General features: G+C 36.9%; 1 protein-coding gene across 2 annotated transcripts; it reads right to left on the reverse strand.

The window, feature by feature from the left end:
- Nucleotides 1–8,946: 8,946 nt before the first annotated feature.
- CENPW (centromere protein W) lies at nucleotides 8,947–22,125 on the reverse strand (the record flags this gene model as incomplete). 2 transcript variants are annotated; one of them, XM_082855856.1, is made up of 3 exons in its annotated part: nucleotides 21,880–22,125; nucleotides 10,814–10,927; nucleotides 8,947–8,973 (listed from the first exon to the last, which is right to left on the reverse strand). In XM_082855856.1, exons 1-3 carry the CDS (start codon nucleotides 22,003–22,005, stop codon nucleotides 8,947–8,949), a joined length of 267 nt encoding a protein of 88 aa, XP_082711982.1. In that variant the 5' UTR covers nucleotides 22,006–22,125. The 2 variants fall into 2 exon arrangements, with proteins under 2 accessions (XP_082711982.1, XP_082711983.1); XM_082855857.1 differs by lacking the exon at nucleotides 8,947–8,973 and having other exon boundaries at nucleotides 10,810–10,887.
- Nucleotides 22,126–22,906: the final 781 nt, after the last annotated feature.

The following is a 22,906-nucleotide window of genomic DNA, read 5'->3' on the forward strand; positions in this document are numbered from 1 at the left end:
ATTAGAAAATAGAACATACAAATTATCCAATCAGAACAACAGAAAATAGACCAAAACAAAAAAACCCAGGCTCCAGGACTTTGTGGATTAAAAAAAAATCTTACATTTGTGTCATCAGAGACCCAAAAGGAGAGGAAAAAGATGATGGGCTAAAGGTATTCCAAAAAAAAGCAATGCCTGAGAATTCCCCAAATTTGGCAAAAAACAAACACAAAAATTCACAGAGTCACCTCCAGATAGGATATACCCAAAGATCTATGCCAAAACACATCATAGCCAAACTTCTAACTGCTAAAGACAGAAAAAAAAAAAAATTCTTGAAAGCAGCCAGAGAAACAATGCATTAACTGCACAAGAAAAACATTTTAAACTACAACAGATTTTTCATCAAAAAGTATGAAAGCCAGAAGGAAGTGATACATTTTTTAAGTGCTAAAAGAAGTTATAACGCAGAATTCTTTATCGAGTGAAAATATGCTTCACAATGAAGAGAAATCAAGACATTCTCAGAGGAAGAAAACAAAAATCTGTCACCAGCAGACCTACCCTAAAATAATGACACAGTGAACCTCCTTTTTCATTTTTCATTATTTTATCCATTGATTGAAAGACTCAACATAGCATAAAGATGCCAATTCTCCCCAAACTGATATACAGGTTTAAGGCAACTCCTATCAAAATTCCAGCAAGGTTCTTTGGTAAATACAAACAAGATTATTCTAAAATGTATACAAAAGGCAAAGAAACTAGAAGAGCCAAAACGATTCTGAAAAATAATCAAGTGAGAGGAATTCTACCGAATTTCAGGACTGACTGTATAGCCACAGTAATAAAGACTATGTGTTACTGGTGGAGTGACTCAAAGAAATCAGGGGAACAGAGAACCTAGGAATAACCCACACAACTATGACCGACATATTTGTAAAGAAAGTACAGAAAAAATTCAAAAGAGGAAAGATACTCTTTTTAACATGGTGCTGGAAAAGCTGAATAATAAGGGATTTAAATGTAAAACAAACTATGAAACTTGTAAAAATATAATACAGGAGGGTAGAGGAGCTTCTGACTGTGGCTGCCGCTCGGCTAGTGTTTGTTGTCCCCAGAGTAAGCCACAGCCACCCCCAGTCTCTCCAGAAGACTCTCCAAGACCAGCAGCCATGTGGCTGACAGGGTCTTGGTTTTCCGGCCAGATGTCAAGCCTGAGCCTCTCAGGTGGGAGAGCCAAGTTCAGGACACTGGACCACCAGAGACCTCCCAGCCCTACATAGTATCAATTGGTGAGACCTCTCCCAGAGATCTCGTCTCAACGCTAAGACCCAGCTCAACGCAACAACGAGCAAGCTACAGTGCTGGATGCCCCATGCCAAACAACTAGCAAGTCAGGAACACAACCTCATCCATTAGGAGAGAGGCTGTCAAAAATCATACTAAGTTCACAGACACCCCAAAACACACCACCAGACGCAATCCTGCCCACCAGATAGACAAGATCCACCTTCATCCACCAGAACGCAGGCACCAGTCCCCTCCACCAGGAAACCTACACAACCCATGAACCAACTTTACCCACTGGGGGCAGAAACCAAAAACAATGGTAACTATGAACCTGCAGCCTGCGAAAAGGAGACCCCAAACACAGTAAGTTAAGCGAAATGAAAAGACAGAGAAATACGCAGCAGATGAAGGACCAAGGTAAAAACCCACAGACCAAACAAAAGTAGAGGAAATAGGCACTCTACCTGAAAAAGAATTCAGAGTAATGGTAGCAAAGATGATCCAAAATCTTGGAAACAGAATGGATAAAATACAAGAAACGTTTAACAAGGACCTAGAAGAACTAAAGAGCAAACAAACAACGATGAACAACACAAGAAATGAAATTAAACATTCTCTAGAAGAGATCAATAGCAGAATAACTGAGGCACAAGAATGGATAAATGACCTGAAAGATAAAATAATGAAAATAACTACTGCAGAGGAGAAGAAAGAGAAAAGAATGAAAAGAAATTAAGAAAGTCTCAGAGACCTCTGGAACAACACTAAACAAACCAACATTTGAATTATAGGTGTCACAGAAGAAGAGAAAAAGAAAGGGACTGAGAAAATATATGAAGAGATTATAGTTGAAAACTACCCTAATATGGGAAAGGAAAGAGTCAATCAAGTCCAGGAAGCTCAGAGAGCCCCATACAGAATAAATCCAAGAAGAAATACAAAGACACATATTAATCAAACTATCAAAAATTAAATACAAAGAAAAAATATTAAACGCAGCAAGGGAAAAACAACAAATAACATACAGGGAATCCCCATATGGTTAACAGCTGATTTTTCAGCAGAAACTCTACAAGCCATAGGGAGTGGCAGGACATATTTAAAGTGATGAAAGGGAAAAAACTACAACCAAGATTACTCTACCCAGCAAGGATCTCATTCAGATTCAAAAGAGAAATTAAAACCTTTACAGACAAGCAAAAGCTAAGAGAATTCAGCACCACCAAACCAGCTTTACAACAAATGCTAAAGTAACCTCTCTAGGTAGGAAACAAGACAAGGAAAAGACCTACAATAACAAACCCAAAACAATTAAGAAAATGGTAATAGGAACATACATACTGATAATTACCTTAAATGTAAATAGACTGAAACCTCCAACCAAAAGACACAGACTGGCTGAATGGATACAAAACAAGACCCGTATGTATGCTGCCTACGACGACCCACTTCAGACCCAGGGACACATACAGACTGAAAGTGAGGGGATGGAAAAAGACATTCCATGCAAATGGAAAACAAAAGAAAGCTGGAGTAGCAATTCTCAAATCAGACAAAATAGACTTTAAAATAAAGAATGTTACAAGAGACAAAGAAGGACACTACATAATGATCAAGGGATCAAACCAAGAAGAAGATATAACAAATGTAAATATTTAGGTACCCAACATAGGTATACCTCAATACATAAGGCAAATGCTAACAGCCATAAAAAGGGAAATCGACAGTAACACAATAATAGTAGTTGACTTTAACACCCCACTTTCACCAATGGACAGATCATCCAAAATGAAAATAAACAAAGAAACACAAGCTTTAAATGATATATTAAACAAGATGGACTTAATTGATATTTATAGAACATTCGATCCAAAAACAACAGAATACACTTTCTTCTCAAGTGCTCATAGAACATTCTCCAAGATAGATCATATCTTGGGTCACAAATCAAGCCTTGGTAAATTTAAGAAAATTGAAATTGTATCAAGTATCTTTTCCAACCACAACGCTATGAGAATAGATATTACAGGAAAAAATGTAAAAAATACAAATACATGGAGGCTAAACAATACGCTATGAAATAACCAAGAGATCAATGAAGAAATCAAACAGGAATCAAAAAATACCTAGAGGGCTTCCCTGGTGGCACAGTGGTTGAGAGTCCGCCTGCCGATGCAGGGGACACGGGTTCGTGCCCCGGTCTGGGAAGATCCCACATGCCGCGGAGCGGCTGGGCCCGTGAGCCATGGCTGCTGAGCCTGTGCGTCCAGAGCCTGTGCTCCACAGTGGGAGAGGCCACAACAGTGAGAGGCCCACATACTGCAAAAACAAACAAAAAAAAACCTAGAAACAAATGACAATGAAACCATGACGACCCAAAAACTATGGATGCGGCAAAGCAGTTCTAAGAGGGAAGTTTATAGCAATACACTGCTACCTCAAGAAACAAGAAAAATCTGAAATAAACAACCTAAACTTACACCTAAAGCAATTAGAGAAAGAAGAACAACAACAACAACAAAAAACCCAAAGTTAGCAGAAGGAAAGAAATCATAAATATCAGATCAGAAATAAATGAAAAAGAAATGAAGGAAACAATAGCAAAGATCAATAAAACTAAAAGCTGGTTCTTCGAAAAGATAAACAAAATTGATAAACCATTAGCCATTAGCCAGATTCATCAAGAAAAAAAGGGAAAAGACTCAAATCAACAGAATTAGAAATGAAAAATGAGAAGTAACAACTGATACTGCAGAAATACAAAGGATCATGAGAGATTACTAAAAGCAACTCTATGCCAATAAAAACCTGGAAGAAATGGACAAATTCTTAGAAAGGTATAACCTTCCGAGACTGAACCAAGAATAAACAGAAAATACAAACAGACCCATCACAAGCACTGAAATTGAAACTGTGATTAAAAATCTTCCAACAAACAAAAACCCAGGACCGGATGGCTTCACAGGTGAATTCTATCAAACATTTAAAGAAAAGCTAACAACTATCCTTCTCAAACTCTTTCAAAATATAGCAGAGGGAGGAACACTCCCAAACTCATTCTTCGAGGCCACCATCACCGTGATACCAAAACCAGAGATGTCACCAAAAAAAAAAAAAAAGAAAGAAACCTATAGTCCAATATCACTGACGAACATAGATGCAAAAATCCTCAACAAAATACTAGCAAACACAATCCAACAGCACATTAAAAGGATCATACACCATGATCAAGTGGTTTTATCCCACTTTATTGAGGAATGCAAGGATTCTTCAATATACACAAATCAATCACTGTGATACACCATATTAACAAAGTGAAGAATAAAAACCATATGATCATCTCAATAGATGCACAAAAAGCTTTTGACAAAATTCAAATCCCATTTATAATAAAAACTCTCCAGAAAGCAGACATAGACGGAAGTAACCTCAACATAATAGAGGCCATATATGACAAACCCACAGCCAACATCATTCTCAATGGTGAAAAACTGAAACCATTTCCACTAAGATCAGGAACAAGACAAGGTTGCCCACTTCCTCCACTATTATTCAACAAAGTTTTGGAAGTTTTAGCCACAGCAATCAGAGATGAAAAAGAAATAAAAGGAATCGAAATCGGAAAAGAAGAAGTAAAACTGTCACTGTTTGCAGATGACATGATACTATACATAGAGAATCCTAAAGATGCTACCAGAAAACTACTAGAGCTAATCAATGAATTTGGTAAAGTAACAAGATACAAAATGACTTCACAGAAATCTCTTGCATTCCTATACACTAATGATGAAAAATCTTAAAGAGAAATTAAGGAAACACTCTCATTTACCACTGCAACAAAAAGAATAAAATACCTAGGAATAAACACACCTAAGGAGAAAAAAGACCTGTATGCAGAAAACTATAAGACACTGATGAAAGAAATTAAAGGTGATACAAACAGAGGGAGAGATATACTATGTTCTTGAATTGGAAGAATCAACATCGTGAAAATGACTGTACTACCCAAAGCAATCTACATGTTCAGTGCAATCCCTATCAAACTACCAATGGCATTTTTCACAGAACTAGAACAAAAAATTTCACAATTTGTATGGAAACACAGAAGATCCCGAATAGCCAAAGCAATCTTAAGAAAGAAAAACGGAGCTGGAGGAATTAGGCTCCCAGACTTCAGGCTATACTATAAAGCTACAGTAATCAAGACAGTATGGTACTGGCACAAAAACAGAAATATAGATCAATGAAACAGGATAGAAAGCCCAGAGGTAAACCCACACACATATGGTCACCTTATCTTTGATAAAGGAAGGAAGAATATACAATGGAGAAAAGACAGCCTCTTCAGTAAGTGGTGCTGGGAAAACTGGACAGCTACATGTAAAAGAATGAAATTAGAACACTCCCTAACACCCTACACAAAAATAAACTCAAAATGGATTAAAAACCTAAATGTAAGGCCAGACACTATAAAACTCTTAGAGGAAAACATAGGTAGAACACTCTATGACATAAATCACAGCAAGATCCTTTTTGAACCACCTCCTAGAGAAATGGAAATAAAGACAAAAATAAACAAATGGGACCTAATGAAACTTAAAAGCTTTTGCACAGCAAAGGAAACCATTAACAAGATGAACAGACAACCCTAAGAATGGAAGAAAATATTTGCAAATGAAGCAACTGACAAAGGATTAATCTCCAAAATATACAAGCAGCTCATGCAGCTCAATATCAAAAAAAAAAAAAACCCCATCCAAAAACTGGCAGAAGACCTAAACAGACATTTCTCCAAAGAAGATATACAGATTGCCAACAAACACCTGAAAGGATGCTCAACATCACTAATCATTAGAGAAATGCAAATCAAAACCACAATGAGGTATCACCTCACAAGGGTCAGAATGGCCATCATCAAAAAATCTACAAACAATAAATGCTGGAGAGGGTGTGGAGAAAAAGGAACCCGCTTGCACTGTTGGTGGGAATGTAAATTGATACAGCCACTATGGAGAACAGTATGGAGGTTCCTTAAAAAACTAAAAATACAACTACCCTATGAACCAGCAATCCCACTACTGGGCAAATACCTGAGAAAACCATAATTCAAAAAGAGTCATGTACCACAATGTTCATTGCAGCACTATTTACAATAGCCATGACATGGAAGCAACCTAAGTGTCCACTGACAGATGAATGGATGAAGAAGACATGGCACATATATACAGTGGAATATTACTCAGCCATAAAAAGAAACGAAACTGAGTTATTTGTCATGAGGTGGATGGATTTAGAGTCTGTCATACAGAGTGAAGTAAGTCAGGAAAAGAAAAACAAATACCATATGCTAACACATATATATGGAATCAGAAAAAGAAATGGTTCTGAAGAACCTAGGGGCAGGGCAGGAATAAAGATGCAGATATAGAGAATGGACTTGATGACACAAGGACGGGGAATGGTAAGCTGAGACAAAGTGAGAGAGTGGCAGTGACATATATACACTACCAAATGTAAAACAGATAGCTAATGGGAAGCAGCCGCATAGCACAGGGAAATCAGCTCAGTGCTTTGTGACCACCTAGAGGGGTGGGATAGGGATGGGGGGAGGGAGACACAAGAGGGAGGGGATATGGGGATATATGTATACATATAGCTGATTCACTTTGTTATACAGCAGCAACTAACACAACATTGTAAGCAATTATACTTCAATAAAGATGTTAAAAAGAAAACTGCAATAACAACAAAAAAGGGTAAGTTTGAAAAATAATAAAACAGGAGAAAATCTATAAAATGTAGGGCTTGGTGAAGAGTTCTTAAACATGACACCAACAGCATGAAAATAAATAAATAAAAAATAAACTGGACCTCATCAAAAGTGAAAATCATTGACCTTCGAAAGATACTGTTAAAGGATAAAAGGCAAGCTACAGAATAAAAGAAAATATTTGCAAACCACATGTCTGACCAAAGGCCTATACCTAGAAAACTCTCAAAATTCAACATTAGAAAAACAGAAAATGGGCAAAAGAAATGAAGAAACATTTTATTAAAGAGAAAAAATGGATGACAAACATATGAAATTATGTGCAACATCATTAGCCATTAGGGAAATGTAAATTAAAAACCATGATTAGACATTCATAGCAGAACAGCTAAAATAAAAAATAATACCAAATGTTCATGAGAAGGAGGAAAAAATGACTCTCACAAACTGCTAATGGGAATACAAAATGGTACAGCCACTCTGCAAAATACTTTGGCCATTTCTTTTTGAAAAACTAAACACATACTTACCATTAAACCCAGCAATCACATTCCTGGGCATTTATCCCAGAGAAATGAAAACTGTTTTGTATAAAAACTGGTACACAACTGTTCACAACAGCTTTATTTGTGATAGCCAAAAACTAGAAATAATCAAAATATCCCTCAATGAGTAAATAGCTGTATGAACTGTGGTACATAAATACCATGGAATATGACGACTCAGTAATGAAAAGGAACAAATTGCTACATGCAACAACTTGTAGGATCAAGAGAGTTATGCTGAGTGAAAAAAGCAAATTCCCAAAAGTCATAACCTGTATGATTGCATCACAATGGCAAAATTATAGACATGGAGAATAGTTTAGTGGTTGCCATGGCTTAGGGATGGTGGAAATAGGAAGGGGAGTGTTGTGTGTGCAGTGGACGTGGGGAGCTGGGTGTAATTTATAAAAGAATAGCATGATGGAGAAGTCTGTGATGATGAAATAATTCTGTATCTTGACTGTAGTGGTGGTTACACAGATTTCCAAATGTACTAAAATGGTACAGAATTATATACACACTGTACCAAGTCAAATTCCTGGTTTTGATATTGTACTGTAATTATTTAAGATGTAGGCACTGGGAGAAAACTGGATATAGAGTACATGTGGACCTCTCTGTACTACTTTTGCAACTTCAAGTTGCAATCTATAATTATTTCGAAATAAAAAGTTAAAAACACAACTATTAAATGATATGCGATAAATTTCTAAAAAATTTCTTGGGGGGAAACAAATACCCATCTACTAAATCTGTGTGACTTGAAGAAAATACGTCAATTTGCTCTGTATTTTTTTTTGGTTTTGGAGGGAAATAGGTTTTTGAAAACACCCTGCTGGTGTTTACAGTTGAGAAATTATATTATTACACTATTGGCCTAAATAAAAGTAGACTGCATTGCTTATGCAAAGGCATTAAACAGTTAAAATATTTAAAATACATCTAGATTTGACTGCACATTGTCCTCCTTCAGAGATTAAATTGATTCCATAGTTAACTGTGGCTAAATCTAAATACTTATAAACTTAATTCTAAGAAATACATCTCTTCAAGCTACTTCACACACTAAGATTCCTTTTTTTGATATGTAAAACATCTGCAATACCAACAAAAAGGGAAGTAGAATGAACTAAAGGCCATTTAAAATGAAACAATTCCTCAAATACAAAGCTTATATAGTTCTATGTGTATACTTGAGCCATTTCAATACCAGTAAAAAACATACAAACACACACATCCTTCAGCGAGCCAATATTTTAATACACAATATTAACTGCTATATAAAAAGTGCTTTCACGATCTGTTACCACCTAAAATAATACATCTTATAATTTTCAAAAATGTGTTCTTTGACTTCTAACCTCTGCTCTTCTTTAGAATTACCTGTGAGGGGGAGAAAATGAAGATTCATATTATACCTATGCCAAATAAAACACAATTCCTCAAAAAAAGTTGAAAAGTCCTATGTGTATAGTATGCAAGTCTCTGAATTTATAAAACCCAATTTGGAATGTGATTAGGGAATCTTTTGCCTTATAAACGGTTTTAGACTTCTCTAAAATAGTGTAATTCTCTCAAAGAATGTGAAACATGCCTAGATTCTCAAAATCTGGTTTTATAATAGTCACTTCTAGATGTTAATTTCTTCAACTGTGCCAAAAGTGTACAGATTAATGGCTCCCAACTTGAGGTTTATAGACAATTTAGCAATTCGGGGAGTTAAGGAATGTTCCAAAACTTGAAAATCCTATTATGAATCAGGCATTTAACAACTATAAAGCAATACAAATCCACTGCAACACCAAATTTCTTGTATTTAGGCTGGAATTATATCAGAGACCAAGACTAGTCATCTCAAGCTGAAAAGCTTGTTAGGTAGATAATTTTTAAGATAATTGTTAATCTCATTTTAAACAAAATGAGATCTTAAGTTGTAAAAGACAAGGAACATTAGAGACCAGAATATATCCAAAAATATTGTAAAGAACTTACCTACTTTTAGGTAAGTACACTTATAAATTCATTAATAAAAACAAACCAACCCTAAATTTAAGACACACACATACACTCTTCAAGTTCTTAAGCCTTGCTTTACCTGCAGAAAGCACTTATATCAACTTTAATAGTACAGAAACTTGTTGAAATGTTTATAGTTGTAAGAGAATTTAAAGCCCCTTAAAAAATGCCACAGCATGCCCATTTCTAGGCTTCCACAGAAGTCACCAAATAGGTTTATACCCTAGGCCAGTACTTCTCTGTTCTACAAGAAGTTAGTATAGGGACTGCAAAAGAATACTATGTACTCAAATGAATTTACAAAATTCTAAGTATATTATACACCCAAATTTACAAAATACTAAATTAAACAGAGTTCAACAAATTACTGGTATATTTCTCATAAACTTTCATAACTTTACATATCTATAGTTATATAAAGACGTTACCGTTGTGGGAAGTTGGATAAAAGGTACAGTGGAACTCTACACTATTTTTGCACCTTCTGTGAGTCTATAATTATTTCAAAAATATTAAATGTTAAACAAAAAAAGCCTATAAAGATGTAAACTGTCAAAAATAAGTCTCTCTCACACATCATCCTCCAGTCAACCATGTGCCAATTTCTTGCATATTCTTACAGAAACAAGCTCTCTATATGTAACATTATGACTTTTCAAGGAGGTATAGTATGTTAGGTTATATAAACTTATCTGACCCCAGAAGCCTTTTATATTGGGGCATATAATCTTGGGAACATATATGGAAAAAACTCTGCCCTAGACATCATACTATTACATTATACAGAAATATCAGTAAGAAGCAATCTTCTCTGCTTATATAAGCAATATGATTCAGAAGTCACTCAAATCTCAAAACAAATGTAGAAAAATCATTAGGTAAACTTAAAATGATCAAGAAGAAAGTTTTGATAAATTTCAAGGTAATAAACCTTCTCAGCTATATATAGGCTACTACATATCCTACAGATTAGCAGTCAAACACTTATTTTCCCCTAAATGGCAATAAGGCAATGGCCATGAATCTTTCCATCAGAAATCCATAATATACATAATAAAAAAACCCATAACTCTGTAATTAAAACCCGTGAAAAGCCAAGCATCAACTCAGGCAACAAAACTGAATAAGGAATCTAAACCAGGCAGAGGTGACGAACTAGGTGGTGTTTTAAGGCAACTGTGCTCAAGAAAAGAAATTCAGATCTTACCTTTGCTGCAGCCAGTACATGCTCCTTTTTAATGACTCCACACTTATTCTCACAAGCATTTGTCCGAGCCTCTTCTGCTAATCGATGAACAAAGAGTAAACAGTTCAGATGCACCTTTAAAAGAGAAAATGCAAAAGGATTTTTAAGCTCAAACACTGATGTTTTGAAATAATGACTTTTAAAAAGAATATCCCCAGGCTTCCCTGGTGGCACAGTGGTTAAGAATCCACCTGCCAATGTAGGGGACACGGGTTCGAGCCCTGGTCTGGGAAGATTCCACATGCCGCGGAGCAACAAAGCCTGTGAGCCATGACTACTGAGCCTGCACTCTAGAGCCCACGAGCCACAACTACTGAGCCCACGCACTGCATCTACTGAAGCCCGTGTTCCGCAACAAGCCACCGCAATGAGGAGCCCACGTACCGCAACAAAGAGTAGCCCCCGCTCGCGGCAACTAGAGAAAGCCGCGCGCAGCTATGAAGACCCAACACAGCCAAAAATAATAAATAAGTAAAAATAAACAAATTTATAAGAAAAATAAAAAGAATATCCCCAATTTTAATGCTGTACTATTTACTACTGCGATTACATCAATTAACCTTTATTTAAAGTAACAGAATTCACTTTAATATATGTCCATCTTAAGATTCCATAAAAAGAGACTTAGTTATTACAATACATGAAACAAGTCTATGTAAAGCTGACCAAAGGCCATAGACAATAACATTACTCTAAAGGATCATTATATCAAAAGATAGGTAGGTCACTATTAAGAAAAAATATTCCTGTTTCCCATTCCAACTAAATTTAAGTTTCTAATGTAATTTAAAATTTCCCCCAAATTAAAAAAACATATCAAATATTGTATTTAAAGCTAGTCATCTCTCATTCTACAATCCAAGGTATAAAGATTTTGTAACCAGATATTTAATTTGAAATATCTAATTAAAAACATGTTAAGAATTGAAATTTTAAAAGTTTATTGCATTTATATACAAAGGTCAAGTTACTTGGCTTCCAACATCAAAATAATCGTATCTACTATTAATAATCTTAAAATTTCTTAAAAAGTAGCCTTAAACTACATAAAATAAGCAGACAATACAAAATTCCAAAGTCCACAAAGAACTGTAGTTATATAAGATATTAGCATTGTGGGAAGCTGCAAAAAAGGTAAGGGGAATTCTCTACTATTTTTGCCACTTCTTGTGAACAAATAGGTATTTCAAAATACAAAGCAAAAAGTCTGCAAAAGGATAGACTGACAAAAGTAAGTCGCTCTTCCACATCATCCCCCAGTAAACTATGGTTGCCAGCTTCTTGCATATTCTTATAGAAACAACTTCTACATATTAGCAAAACATATACATATACCATAATATATATGTACATATATCATTATTTAACCTCATTATTTCAATATGTACTTTTTGCTAAATATTTTACTCAAAATTCACTACCCTAACACAAAAGGGCTACTCATTCTATATGCATATATATATATAGCTTGAAAACAGTTAAAGTAGAGCTCAAACCCAAGCAACAGAGAATGTAAAGTGAGTTGCAGTCCTATCTCATTTCTCCCTCTAGCATCACATATACTGCTCTTTTATTTAAATTACTGGTAACATCTCTATCCATTGCTTCTGCCATGTGCCTGAATTCACTACCAATCTAGGTCCAATTAGATAGTCTCTTTAACATATAATTTATTTGATAATTTATATAATAGTACACACTCTTTGCAGTGAGAATTAATTAATACATAACACTTGGCAGAAGCAAGAAACTAAAATCCTGCAGACTATGGAATGAAAACCACATTCACAGAAAGAGAGACAAAATGAAAAGGGAGAGGACTATGTACCACATGAAGGAACAAGATAAAACCCCAGAAAAACAATTAAATGAAGTGGACATAGGCAACCTTCCAAAAAAGAATTCAGAATAATGATAGTGAAGATGAGCCAGGACCTTGGAAAAAGAATGAAGGAAAAGACTGAGAAGATGCAAGAAATGTTTAACAAAGGTTTAGAAGAATTAAAGAACAAACACCTAGAAGAATTAAAGAACAAACAAATAGAGATGAACACCATAACTGAAATGAAAAATACACTAGAAGGAATAAATACCAGAATAATTGAGGCAGAACAGATAAGTGACCTGGAAAAAGAATGGTGGAATTCAATGTCATGGAACAGAATAAAGAAAAAAAAATCAAGACAGCCTAAGAGACCTCTGGGACAACATTAAACACACCAACATTCACACTATAGGGGTTCAAGAAGGAGAAGAGAGAGAGGAAGGACCCAAGAAAATATTTGAAGAGATTATACTGGAAAACTTCCCTAACATGGAAAAGGAAATAGTCACCCAAATCCAGGAAGCACAGAGACTCCCAGGCAGGAAAAACCCAAGAAGAAACATGCTGAGACACACAGTAATCAAACTGACACAAATTAAAGACAACAAAAAATTATTAAAGGCAACAAGGGAAAAACAACAAATAATATGCAAGGGAACTCCCATAAGGTTAACAGCTGATTTCTCAGCAGAAACTCAACAAGCCAGAAGAGAGTGGCACGATATATTTAAAGTGATGAAAGGGAAAAAGAAAAAGCTACAACCAAGATTACTCTACCCAGCAAGGATCTCATTCAGATTCGATGGAGAAGTTAAAAGCTTTACAGAAAAGCGAAAGCTAAGAGAATTCAGCACCACCAAACCAGCTCTATAACAAATGCTAAAGGAGCTTCTCTAAGTGGAAACACAAGAGAAGAAAAGGACCAAAAAAAAAAAAAAACTCAAAACAATTAAGAAAATGGTAATAGGAACATACATATCAATAATTACCTTAACTATAAATGGATTAAATGCTCCAACCAAAAGACACAGGCTCGCTGAATAGATACAAAAACAAGACCCATATATATGCTGTCTACAAGAGACCCACTTCAGACCTAGAGACACAAACAGACTGAAAGTGAGGTGACAGAAAAAGGTATTACATGCAAATGGAAATCAAAAGAAAGCTGGAGTAGCAATTCTCAGATAAAACAGACTTTAAAATAAAGAATGTTGCAAGAGACAAGGAAGAACACTACATAATGATCAAGAGATCAATCCAAGAATATATAACAATTATAAATATATATGCACCCAACACAGGAGCACCTCAATACATAAGGCAACTGCTAACAGCTATAAAAGAGGAAATCGACAGTAACACAATAATAGTGGGGGACTTTAACACCTCACCTACACCAATGGACAGATCATCCAGACAGAAAATTTATAAGGAAACACAAGCTTTAAATGACACAACAGACCAACCAGATTAAATTGATATTTATAAGAATATTTATCATATTTATAATAAATAAACTGATATTTATTCCATCCAAAAACAGCACATTACACTTTCTTCTCAAGTGCACATGGAACATTCTCCAGGATACATCACATCTTGGGTCACAAATCAAGCCTCAGCAAATTTAAGAAAATTGAAATCATATCAAGCATCCTTTACGACCACCACACTATGAGATTAGAAATCAATTACAGGGAAAAAAACATAAAAAACACAAACACATGGAGACTAAACAATATGTTACTAAATAACCAACAGGTCACTAAATAAATCAAAGAGGAAATCAAAAAATACCTAGAGACAAATGACAACAAAAAGATGACGATCTAAAACCTATGGGATGCAGCAAAAGCAGTTCTAAGAGGGAAGTTTATAGCTATAGAAGCCTACCTCAGGAAACACGAAAATTCTCAAATAAACAATCTAACCTTATACCTAAAGGAACTAGAGAAAGAAGAACAAACAAAACCCAAAGTTAGTAGGAGGAAAGAAATCATAAAGATCAGAGCAGAAATAAATGAAATAGAAACAAAGAAAACAATAACAAAGATCAATAAAACTAAAAGCTGGTTCTTTGAGAAGATAAACAAAATTGATAAACCTTTAGCCAGACTCATCAAGAGGGAGAGGACTCAAATCAGTAAAATCAGAAATGAACAAGAAGAAGTTACAACGGACACCATGGAAATACAAAGCATCCTAAGAGACTACTGCAAGCAAATCTATGCCAATAAAATGGACAACATGGAAGAAATGGACAAATTCTTAGAGAGGTATAACCTTCCAAGATTGAACCAGGAAGAAACAGAAAATATAAACAGACCCACCACAAGTAATGAAATTGAAACTGTGATTAAATATCTTCCAACAAACAAAAGTCCAGGACCAGATGGCTTCACAGGTGAATTCTAACCATCATTTAGAGAATTTAGAGAAGAGCTAACACCCATCCTTCTCAAACTCTTCCAAAAAACTGCACAGGAAGGAAGACTTCCAGACTCATTCTACGAGGCCACCATCACCCTGATACCACAACCAGACAAAGATACGACAAAAAAGGAAAATTACAGACCAATACCACTGATGAATATAGATGCAAAAATCCTAGCAAACAGAATCCAACAACACATTAAAAGGATCATATACCATGATCAAGTGGGATTTATCCCAGAGATGCAAGAATTCTTCAATAAAAAAATCAATGTGATACACCATATTAACAAATTGAAGAATAAAAACCATATGATCATCTCAAAAGATGCAGAAAAAGCTTCTGATGAAATTCAACATCCATTTATAATAAACACTCTCCAGAAAGTGGGCATAGAGGGAACCTACCTCAACATCATAAAGGCCATATATGACAAACCCACAGCAAACATCATTCTCAACAGTGAAAAACTGAAACCATTTCCTCTAAGATCAGGAACAAGACAAGGTTGTCCACTCTCACCACAATTATTCAACATAGTTTTGGAAGTTTTAACCACAGCAATCAGAGAAGAAAAAGAAATAAAAGGAACCCAAATCGGAAAAGAAGAAGTAAAGCTGTCACTGTTTGCAGATGACGTGATACTATACATAGAGAATCCTAAAGATGCTACCAGAAAACTACTAGAGCTAATTAATGCATTTGGTAAAGTTGCAGGATACAAAATTAATGCACAGAAATCTCTTGCATTCCTATACACTAACAACGAAAGATCAGAAAGAGAAATTAAGGAAACAATCCCCTTCACCATTGCAACAAAAAGAATAAAATACCTAGGAATAAAGCTACCTAAGGAGGTAAAAAATCTGTCCTCAGAAAACTGTAAGACACAAATGAAAGAAATCAAAGATGACACAAACAGATGGGGAGATATACCATGTTCTTAGATTGGAAGAATCAATATTGTGAAAATGACTATACTACCCAAAGCAATCTACAGATTCGATGCAATCCTTATCAAATTACCAATGGCATTTTTTTTTTTTTTTTTTTTACAGAACTAGAACAAAGAATCTTAAAATGTGTATGGAGACACAAAAGAGCCCGAATAGCCACAGCAATCTTGAGGGAAAAAAATGGAGGTGGAGGAATTAGACTCCCTGACTTCACACTATACTACAAAGCTACAGTAATCAAGACAATATGGTACTGAAACAAAAAGAGAAATACAGATCAAGGGAACAGGATACAAAGCCCAGAGATAAACTCACGCACCTATGGTCAACTAATCTATGACAAAGGAGGCAAGGAGATACAATGGAGAAAAAACAGTCTCTTCAATAAGTGGTGCTGGGAAAACTGGACAGCTACATGTAAAAGAATGAAATTAGAACACTCCCTAACACTATACACAAAAGTAAACTCAAAATGGATTAAAGACCTAAATGTAAGACCAGACACTATAAAACTCTTAGAGGAGGGCTTCCCTGGTGGCGCAGTGGTTGAGAGTCTGCCTGCCGATGCAGGGGACACGGGTTCGTGCCCCGGTCTGGGAAGATCCCACGTGCCACGGAGCAGATGGGCCCGTGTGCCATGGCCGCTGAGCCTGCGTGTCCGGAGCCTGTACTCCACAATGGGAGAGGCCACAGAAGTGAGAGGCCCGCAAACCGGAAAAAAAAAAGAAAAAAACTCTTAGAGGAAACCATAGGAAGAACACCCTTTGACATAAATCAAAGCAAGATCTTTTCTGACCCACCTCCTAGAATAATGGAAATCAAAACAATAACAAACAAATGGGACCTAATGAAACTTAAAAGCTTTTGCACAGCAAAGGAAACTATAAACAAGATGAAAAGACAACCCTCAGAATGGGAGAAAATACTTGCAAACGAATCAACGGCCAAAGGATTAATCTCCAAAATGTATAAACAGCTCATGCAGCTCAATATTAAAAAAACCAGCAACCCAATCAAAAAATGGGCAGTAGGGCTTCCCTGGTGGCGCAGTGGTTGAGAGTCCGCCTGCCGATGCAGGGGACATGGGTTCGTGCCCCGGTCTGGGAAGATCCCACATGCCGCGGAGCGGCTGGGCCCGTGAGCCATGGCCACTGAGCCTGCACGTCCGGAACCTGTGCTCCACAACGGGAGAGGCCACAACAGTGAGAGGCCCGCGTACCACAAAAAAATTTAAAAAAGTTTTAAAATGGGCAGTAGACCTAAACAGACATCTCTCCAAAGAAGAGAAACAGATGGCCAAGAGGCACATGAAAAGATGCTCAACATCACTAATTATTAGAGAAATGCAAATCAAAACCACAATGAGGTATCACCTCACACCAGTTAGAATGGGCATCATCAGAAAATCTACAAACAACAAACGCTGGAGAGGGTGTGGAGAAAAGGGAACCCTCTTGCATTGTTGGTGGGAATGCAAATTGATACAGCCACTATGGAGAACAGTATGGAGGTTTCGTAAAAACTAAAAATAGAATTACGATATGACCGAGCAATCTCACTACTGGGCATATACCCAGAGAAAATCATAATTCAAAAAGACACATGCACCCCAATGTTCTTTGCAGCACTGTTTAAAACAGACAGGTCATGGAAGCAACCTAAATGCCACCAACAGACGAATGGATAAAGAAGATGTGGTACATATATACAATGGAATACTACCCAGCCATCAAAGGGAACGAAACTGGGTCATCTGTAGAGACGTGGATGGACCTAGAGACTGTCATACAGAATGAGGTAAGTCAGAAAGAGAAGAACAAATATTGTATATTAACGCATATATTTGGAATCTAGAAAAATAGTACAGATGAACCAGTTTCCAAGGCAGAAATAGAGACAGATGTAGAGAACAAATGTATGGACACCAAGGGGGGAAAGCGGGGGCGGGGATGAATTGGGAGATTGGGATTGATATATATACACTAATATGTATAAAACTGATAGCTAATAAGAACTTGCTGTATCAAAAAATAAAATTAAAGAAAAACACACAATACTTAACTCTCCCCAACAGTTCACCAAATGTTTAATAACTAATAAATGTGGTGCTTTAAATTATTATGCAGAAATCTTTAGTGGATTGTTATAGATGTTTAAGAATATTTTAGTGATATTTGGGGCAAGCAGAGGAATTTGGGGATTTAAATTTAACATGATAAAGAACCTATGGAAGAAGATATTCTTTTGGTACTTTTTTGAGGCACTGTCTTGTTTAATTCTCACAAGAACTCTGAGCTAAATCACCCAATCCTGATTCTTTACATTATACCATGTCATTCAAAATTTCTTTAAACTTCCAATGATATACCATTTCCTTCTGCAACAAAAGTACTCCATAACATGGCTCAATTTCCTCCGTTAATCTGTATTTTCTACTTCTAAAGCTAAATATCTTCCAGATGCCTCATGAAAAATTCCAAATTCCTTAATACTAAACCCCACTTGACTAGGCTTTTCTAATTTCATCTCTCACCTTTCCCAACTTTCAGTTCTGTACTAGGTCTTTTGAACTTCTTTCAGTATTCAAATACAAGTTTGCCTACAGCCATGCTACTGGTTTACAGACTTCTCTAAAAAGCCTAATTCCTCCCAATATGTAAGGTTATATAGATCAATGGCACCCTGAACTTCTTATCACTACACATACTACATACACTAGGCAGCAATTTCTCACCTGTCTTCTTCAATGTACTATAAGGGCTAAACCATGTTTATCTTCCCAGACATTATATCCCCAGTGACCTTTAGCCCATGGCCCAATATGAAGTAGGTAGTCAATTATTACTGCATGAACAAAAGATCCATCCATACCTCCCCAAATTAGGCAAAAAAATTTTTTAGCTAATCCCAAATAAACCACACTCTGTTTTGAGGTTTGAGTCCTTTACTCTTCATGGGCATGAACCATAGATACTGAATTAATATTACTTTTTTTTAATGTCAGAATTTTTTTTAAACAACCTATTTATCTGTAATAAAACAGTTAATTGAGTGGTGTCACTCAAGTGCACTAAGGTTTAAATTAAAAGGGTCAGAACAAAAGCAAATTTTATGGTTTAAGCTAGACATTCAATACTGAAAGCCATTCCATCAAGAACTTACACTTTGGAAAAATAAAAAATCAGCTTGCTTGAAAGGTAAACCAAAAGATAATTTACAAAGAGGTATCCATTTGACAGTCTCAGGTGACCAAAAGACTGGGCCAGCCTGACTTCCTCCCCACTTCCTCACAGCACTTCTGAGTTTTACATAAACTGTAAGTACCCAGATATTTGCACAATATTCCTTAGTGATAAATCTAAAAACTGAGTCACAAGAAAGCCGAACAATTGGAGATTAACATACACTCATCAGTATTGGCCCTGGTGATATACAATCAAATAAGTCATAAAATAAAACAACAATAAAAAGCCAGTGCAGAAGAATATGAAGTAACACAAGGAGGTTATAAGTAAAATGTTAGAAATATCAATCCACATATAGTCATCATCACTCCCAACTTTAATTGTACACTCAGAATGTTCAAGGTATTATGCTAAACACCAGGAATACAGTAAGTTCCCAATTCAAAGTTCCCAGTCCCATGGGAGAATGAAACCTAATTAAAGACAAATGTGTGACAGTAGATGATACTGGAAGGTAAGGTTGATGCTTTCTAAGACCATGAAAGAAGGCTTCACCGAATAACAGGCATTTGAACTGAATTTTGAAATAACTGAAGTATGAGAAGCGGAGTGGAGTAAGGACATCTTCAAACAGAAGAAATATCTTATGCAAAGACATCATAAAAGTATATTAGTTCTGTGTTAAAGATAATGGAAGACACAAAAGGAGATATGTGTGGTCCCTTCGCCTCAAGAAGCTGCATACCGCACTGGGAGACAACACTGACATATAAAACTTAGAGAATAGTGTCAGGGTCCTAGTAGCTAAACTGTATGATGTGCACTCTTACGGCTATCAAAGTTCAGGAAAAAAAAACAGACTACCTTAATTGTAGACAAGTTTATGGATGATGTGGGGAACCTGCTGAGTAAGATAATTAAGTACCAATGGCAAGCAGAAAACCATAAGTAAAGAAACCAGAGTGATGCATGGCATATACAAGATGGTGAAGGAGAAATAATGAAAGCCAAAGACAAGCATACAATCTAGTAATAGACGGTAGCATAAAGAACTTCCATTCCCCTACCACTGCAAATGCTTAGAATCTCACCTCCCCTTCCTTCCTGTACCACCTGGATCCCACTCCACAATAGAGTCCTCCTGTCCAGGGATCACTTGGGGCAGGCAAGTGTGGATGTGGGAGGAATCTGACTACTTGAGAAATTTCTGCCCAACAATCTACACAAGCTGGTAGTCTCCTAGATTCTAGAGCAGGTACATTTCCTCCCCCCTCCATTTATTGAGAGAACCCCAGCACCAGTGAAAACTTCAGAATAAATTACCTAAAATTCTTTTGAAAATCAATTTCACTTTAATACAGTTCACTTGTGCCACCTTAATCACCACCTTGGGGGAAGGAGGGTAATAAAACAGTATATATTGTCTTTTCTTGTAGGGTCTAAAAAAGGAACAAGAAAGGACAGGAGATATTAGAAGGGCTACTTTTCCAAGGAAAAAAAAAGTTGTTTTGGCTCAGAGAAAGGAAAAGTGAAGACAATTCTATAGTTATTTATTAAAATAGAAACCCTAAAATTAGGGGAGGCAGTAGAGAGCTGGCAGAGGCTGTAGAGAAAAGAGGTGGGGCGGGGGGGGGAGGGGGACAATGTAGCTTAAGAAGAGATGGAATGATGTATTGTGAAGCCACCCTCCATGCCATATATCCCTATTATCCACAATTCTTTATCCTTGATCTCAGGGAAATTAGGTGCCCACCTGTAGTGTCTCCTTTACTCAAAGAGCTCTTGTAACAAACCACAGGAGGTGCCTCCTATGGTTTAAACCTAGGGAAACAGTGTTCATTCTGCTAGAGGGATATATATTCCAGGCATTCAACATAAAAACTCTTAATTTATTTCAAAACAGAAATATTACACCGTGGTTTGGCTGTGGTTATTTATCATGTGAGCATTATGCTGCAGTTACTGAGTCAGATAAACTTTTAATGGTTGGGCTTGAAAACTAAACTAACAGGTGTTCTATTTGTCTAGGAAAACGAATTCACATTTGGGAGCATACTACTTACAAATAAACTTTTGGATCAGGGTTCTTTAGTAAATAAGCTAAAGTAGAGGAAATAGGGCAATATATTTGTTTAACAACGTAAAAAGAAGGGGAAGAAAGGAAGGCAAGGAGAAAGGCACTTTTGAAAGGCATGTCAGTAATGCCTTTTACAATATTTAAATAAAAATAACCCAGCCTGAATTCCAAAATCTATGTTTTTAAAATGTATCTTTCGAACCTTTGCAAATTACACTAAGCACAGTACCAGACTGTGCTCCTTAATAGCGATATTGAAAAACTATAAACAGGAACTTAACGTTAGTTTTCTCCTTAAATTGATGTGGCTAATAGCCTCCTGTAAAAAAAAAAGTCAGGATATCTACATTTCAGAGGGCCCCAAAACAACTCAGCATCAGGAATACTAACTGATATGCCAGGCCGGGGCAAACCCGCCCAGGTGTTGCTGCGAACACCTCAAACGTAGGCCTGAAAGCAAGATTGGCTGGGGGCGGCAAAATAAAGGCTGGGGGTTATTTCCCCTGTCTCCGCCCCACTTCCAGTCCTAGAAGGGACAAAATCTCACCAGTAGGTCGCTATTTGTCTCCAGACGGAGGTGAGGCTTCCGTTGCTTGAAGACGCGCTTTAGAAAACCGCGGGGAGCCTTCCGCTTTATCAGCTTCTTCTGCGAGACTGTGGTCGAGAGCGCCATCCTCTACCTCCGGCTCGGGCACCAGCCGCCTAAGCTTCCTAGGTCCTCCCTGCGCCGCACTGCAGCTCACGCCCGCGGGGACACCGAGAACCCCGACTCCGACGCTTCTACAGGCCCTGAGACCAGGCCAGAACGTTTGAATCCGCCGCCAATTAAGCGCGCCTGGCGCCCGGTAGTGACGTCAGCACGCTCAAGCCCCGCCCCTCCCGCGGCGCCTGGGTGTTGATGGAACACACCCTCGGTGGGCGCACCGTGACGTCATAGACGGGCGAACATTGCGGCTTTAGCCTTTAGCACCAGCTCTTTGAAACAATTTCTCCAGTGTTCGATAGAGACGTTGGGAAATTGTGGAAAATGTTGGTATGCCAAAGCAGCCACACTTACTGTCCCAGCTTTCATTCTCTACTGAGCCTAATACCAATGAAAGAAAAAGTAGATGAATAGAAAGAACTCTATGATCTTTCATCAGGATTCTTGAAGAAACAATGGCTTCCTAGCAAGGCATGATTTTCTGATATAAATAGCTAACGTTTTTCACTTTTACGTAATTTTATGTTATCTTATCTGAGGTCTTTTCATGATTCAAACTTTTCTTTACAAATGCTGCTCCCTTTAATTTTAAGGCCCCTACATTTAACCTTGCAGTAACTTCTGTTGTAGTTTAAATGCTACCTCATTGAATCCTTCTTTCCAAGCAATTAACTCTTCCATCTTCTGTGCTGTCCCTGTAAGTGGTTCTCAGACGTCATCATGCATCACCTGAAGCACCACCCCTTGGTTTCTTGGTTCAGTAGGTCTCAATGGGACTTGAGAATTTGCATTTCTAACAAGTACTCAAGACATGTTGGAACACTATTAGTCTGACCACTCTGATATCACTGTGATGTTATTTGTAATTACC

Source organism: Leucopleurus acutus (genome assembly GCF_964270905.1).
Source record: "Leucopleurus acutus genome assembly, chromosome: 15".
In the NCBI taxonomy this organism is placed as follows: domain Eukaryota; kingdom Metazoa; phylum Chordata; class Mammalia; order Artiodactyla; family Delphinidae; genus Leucopleurus; species Leucopleurus acutus.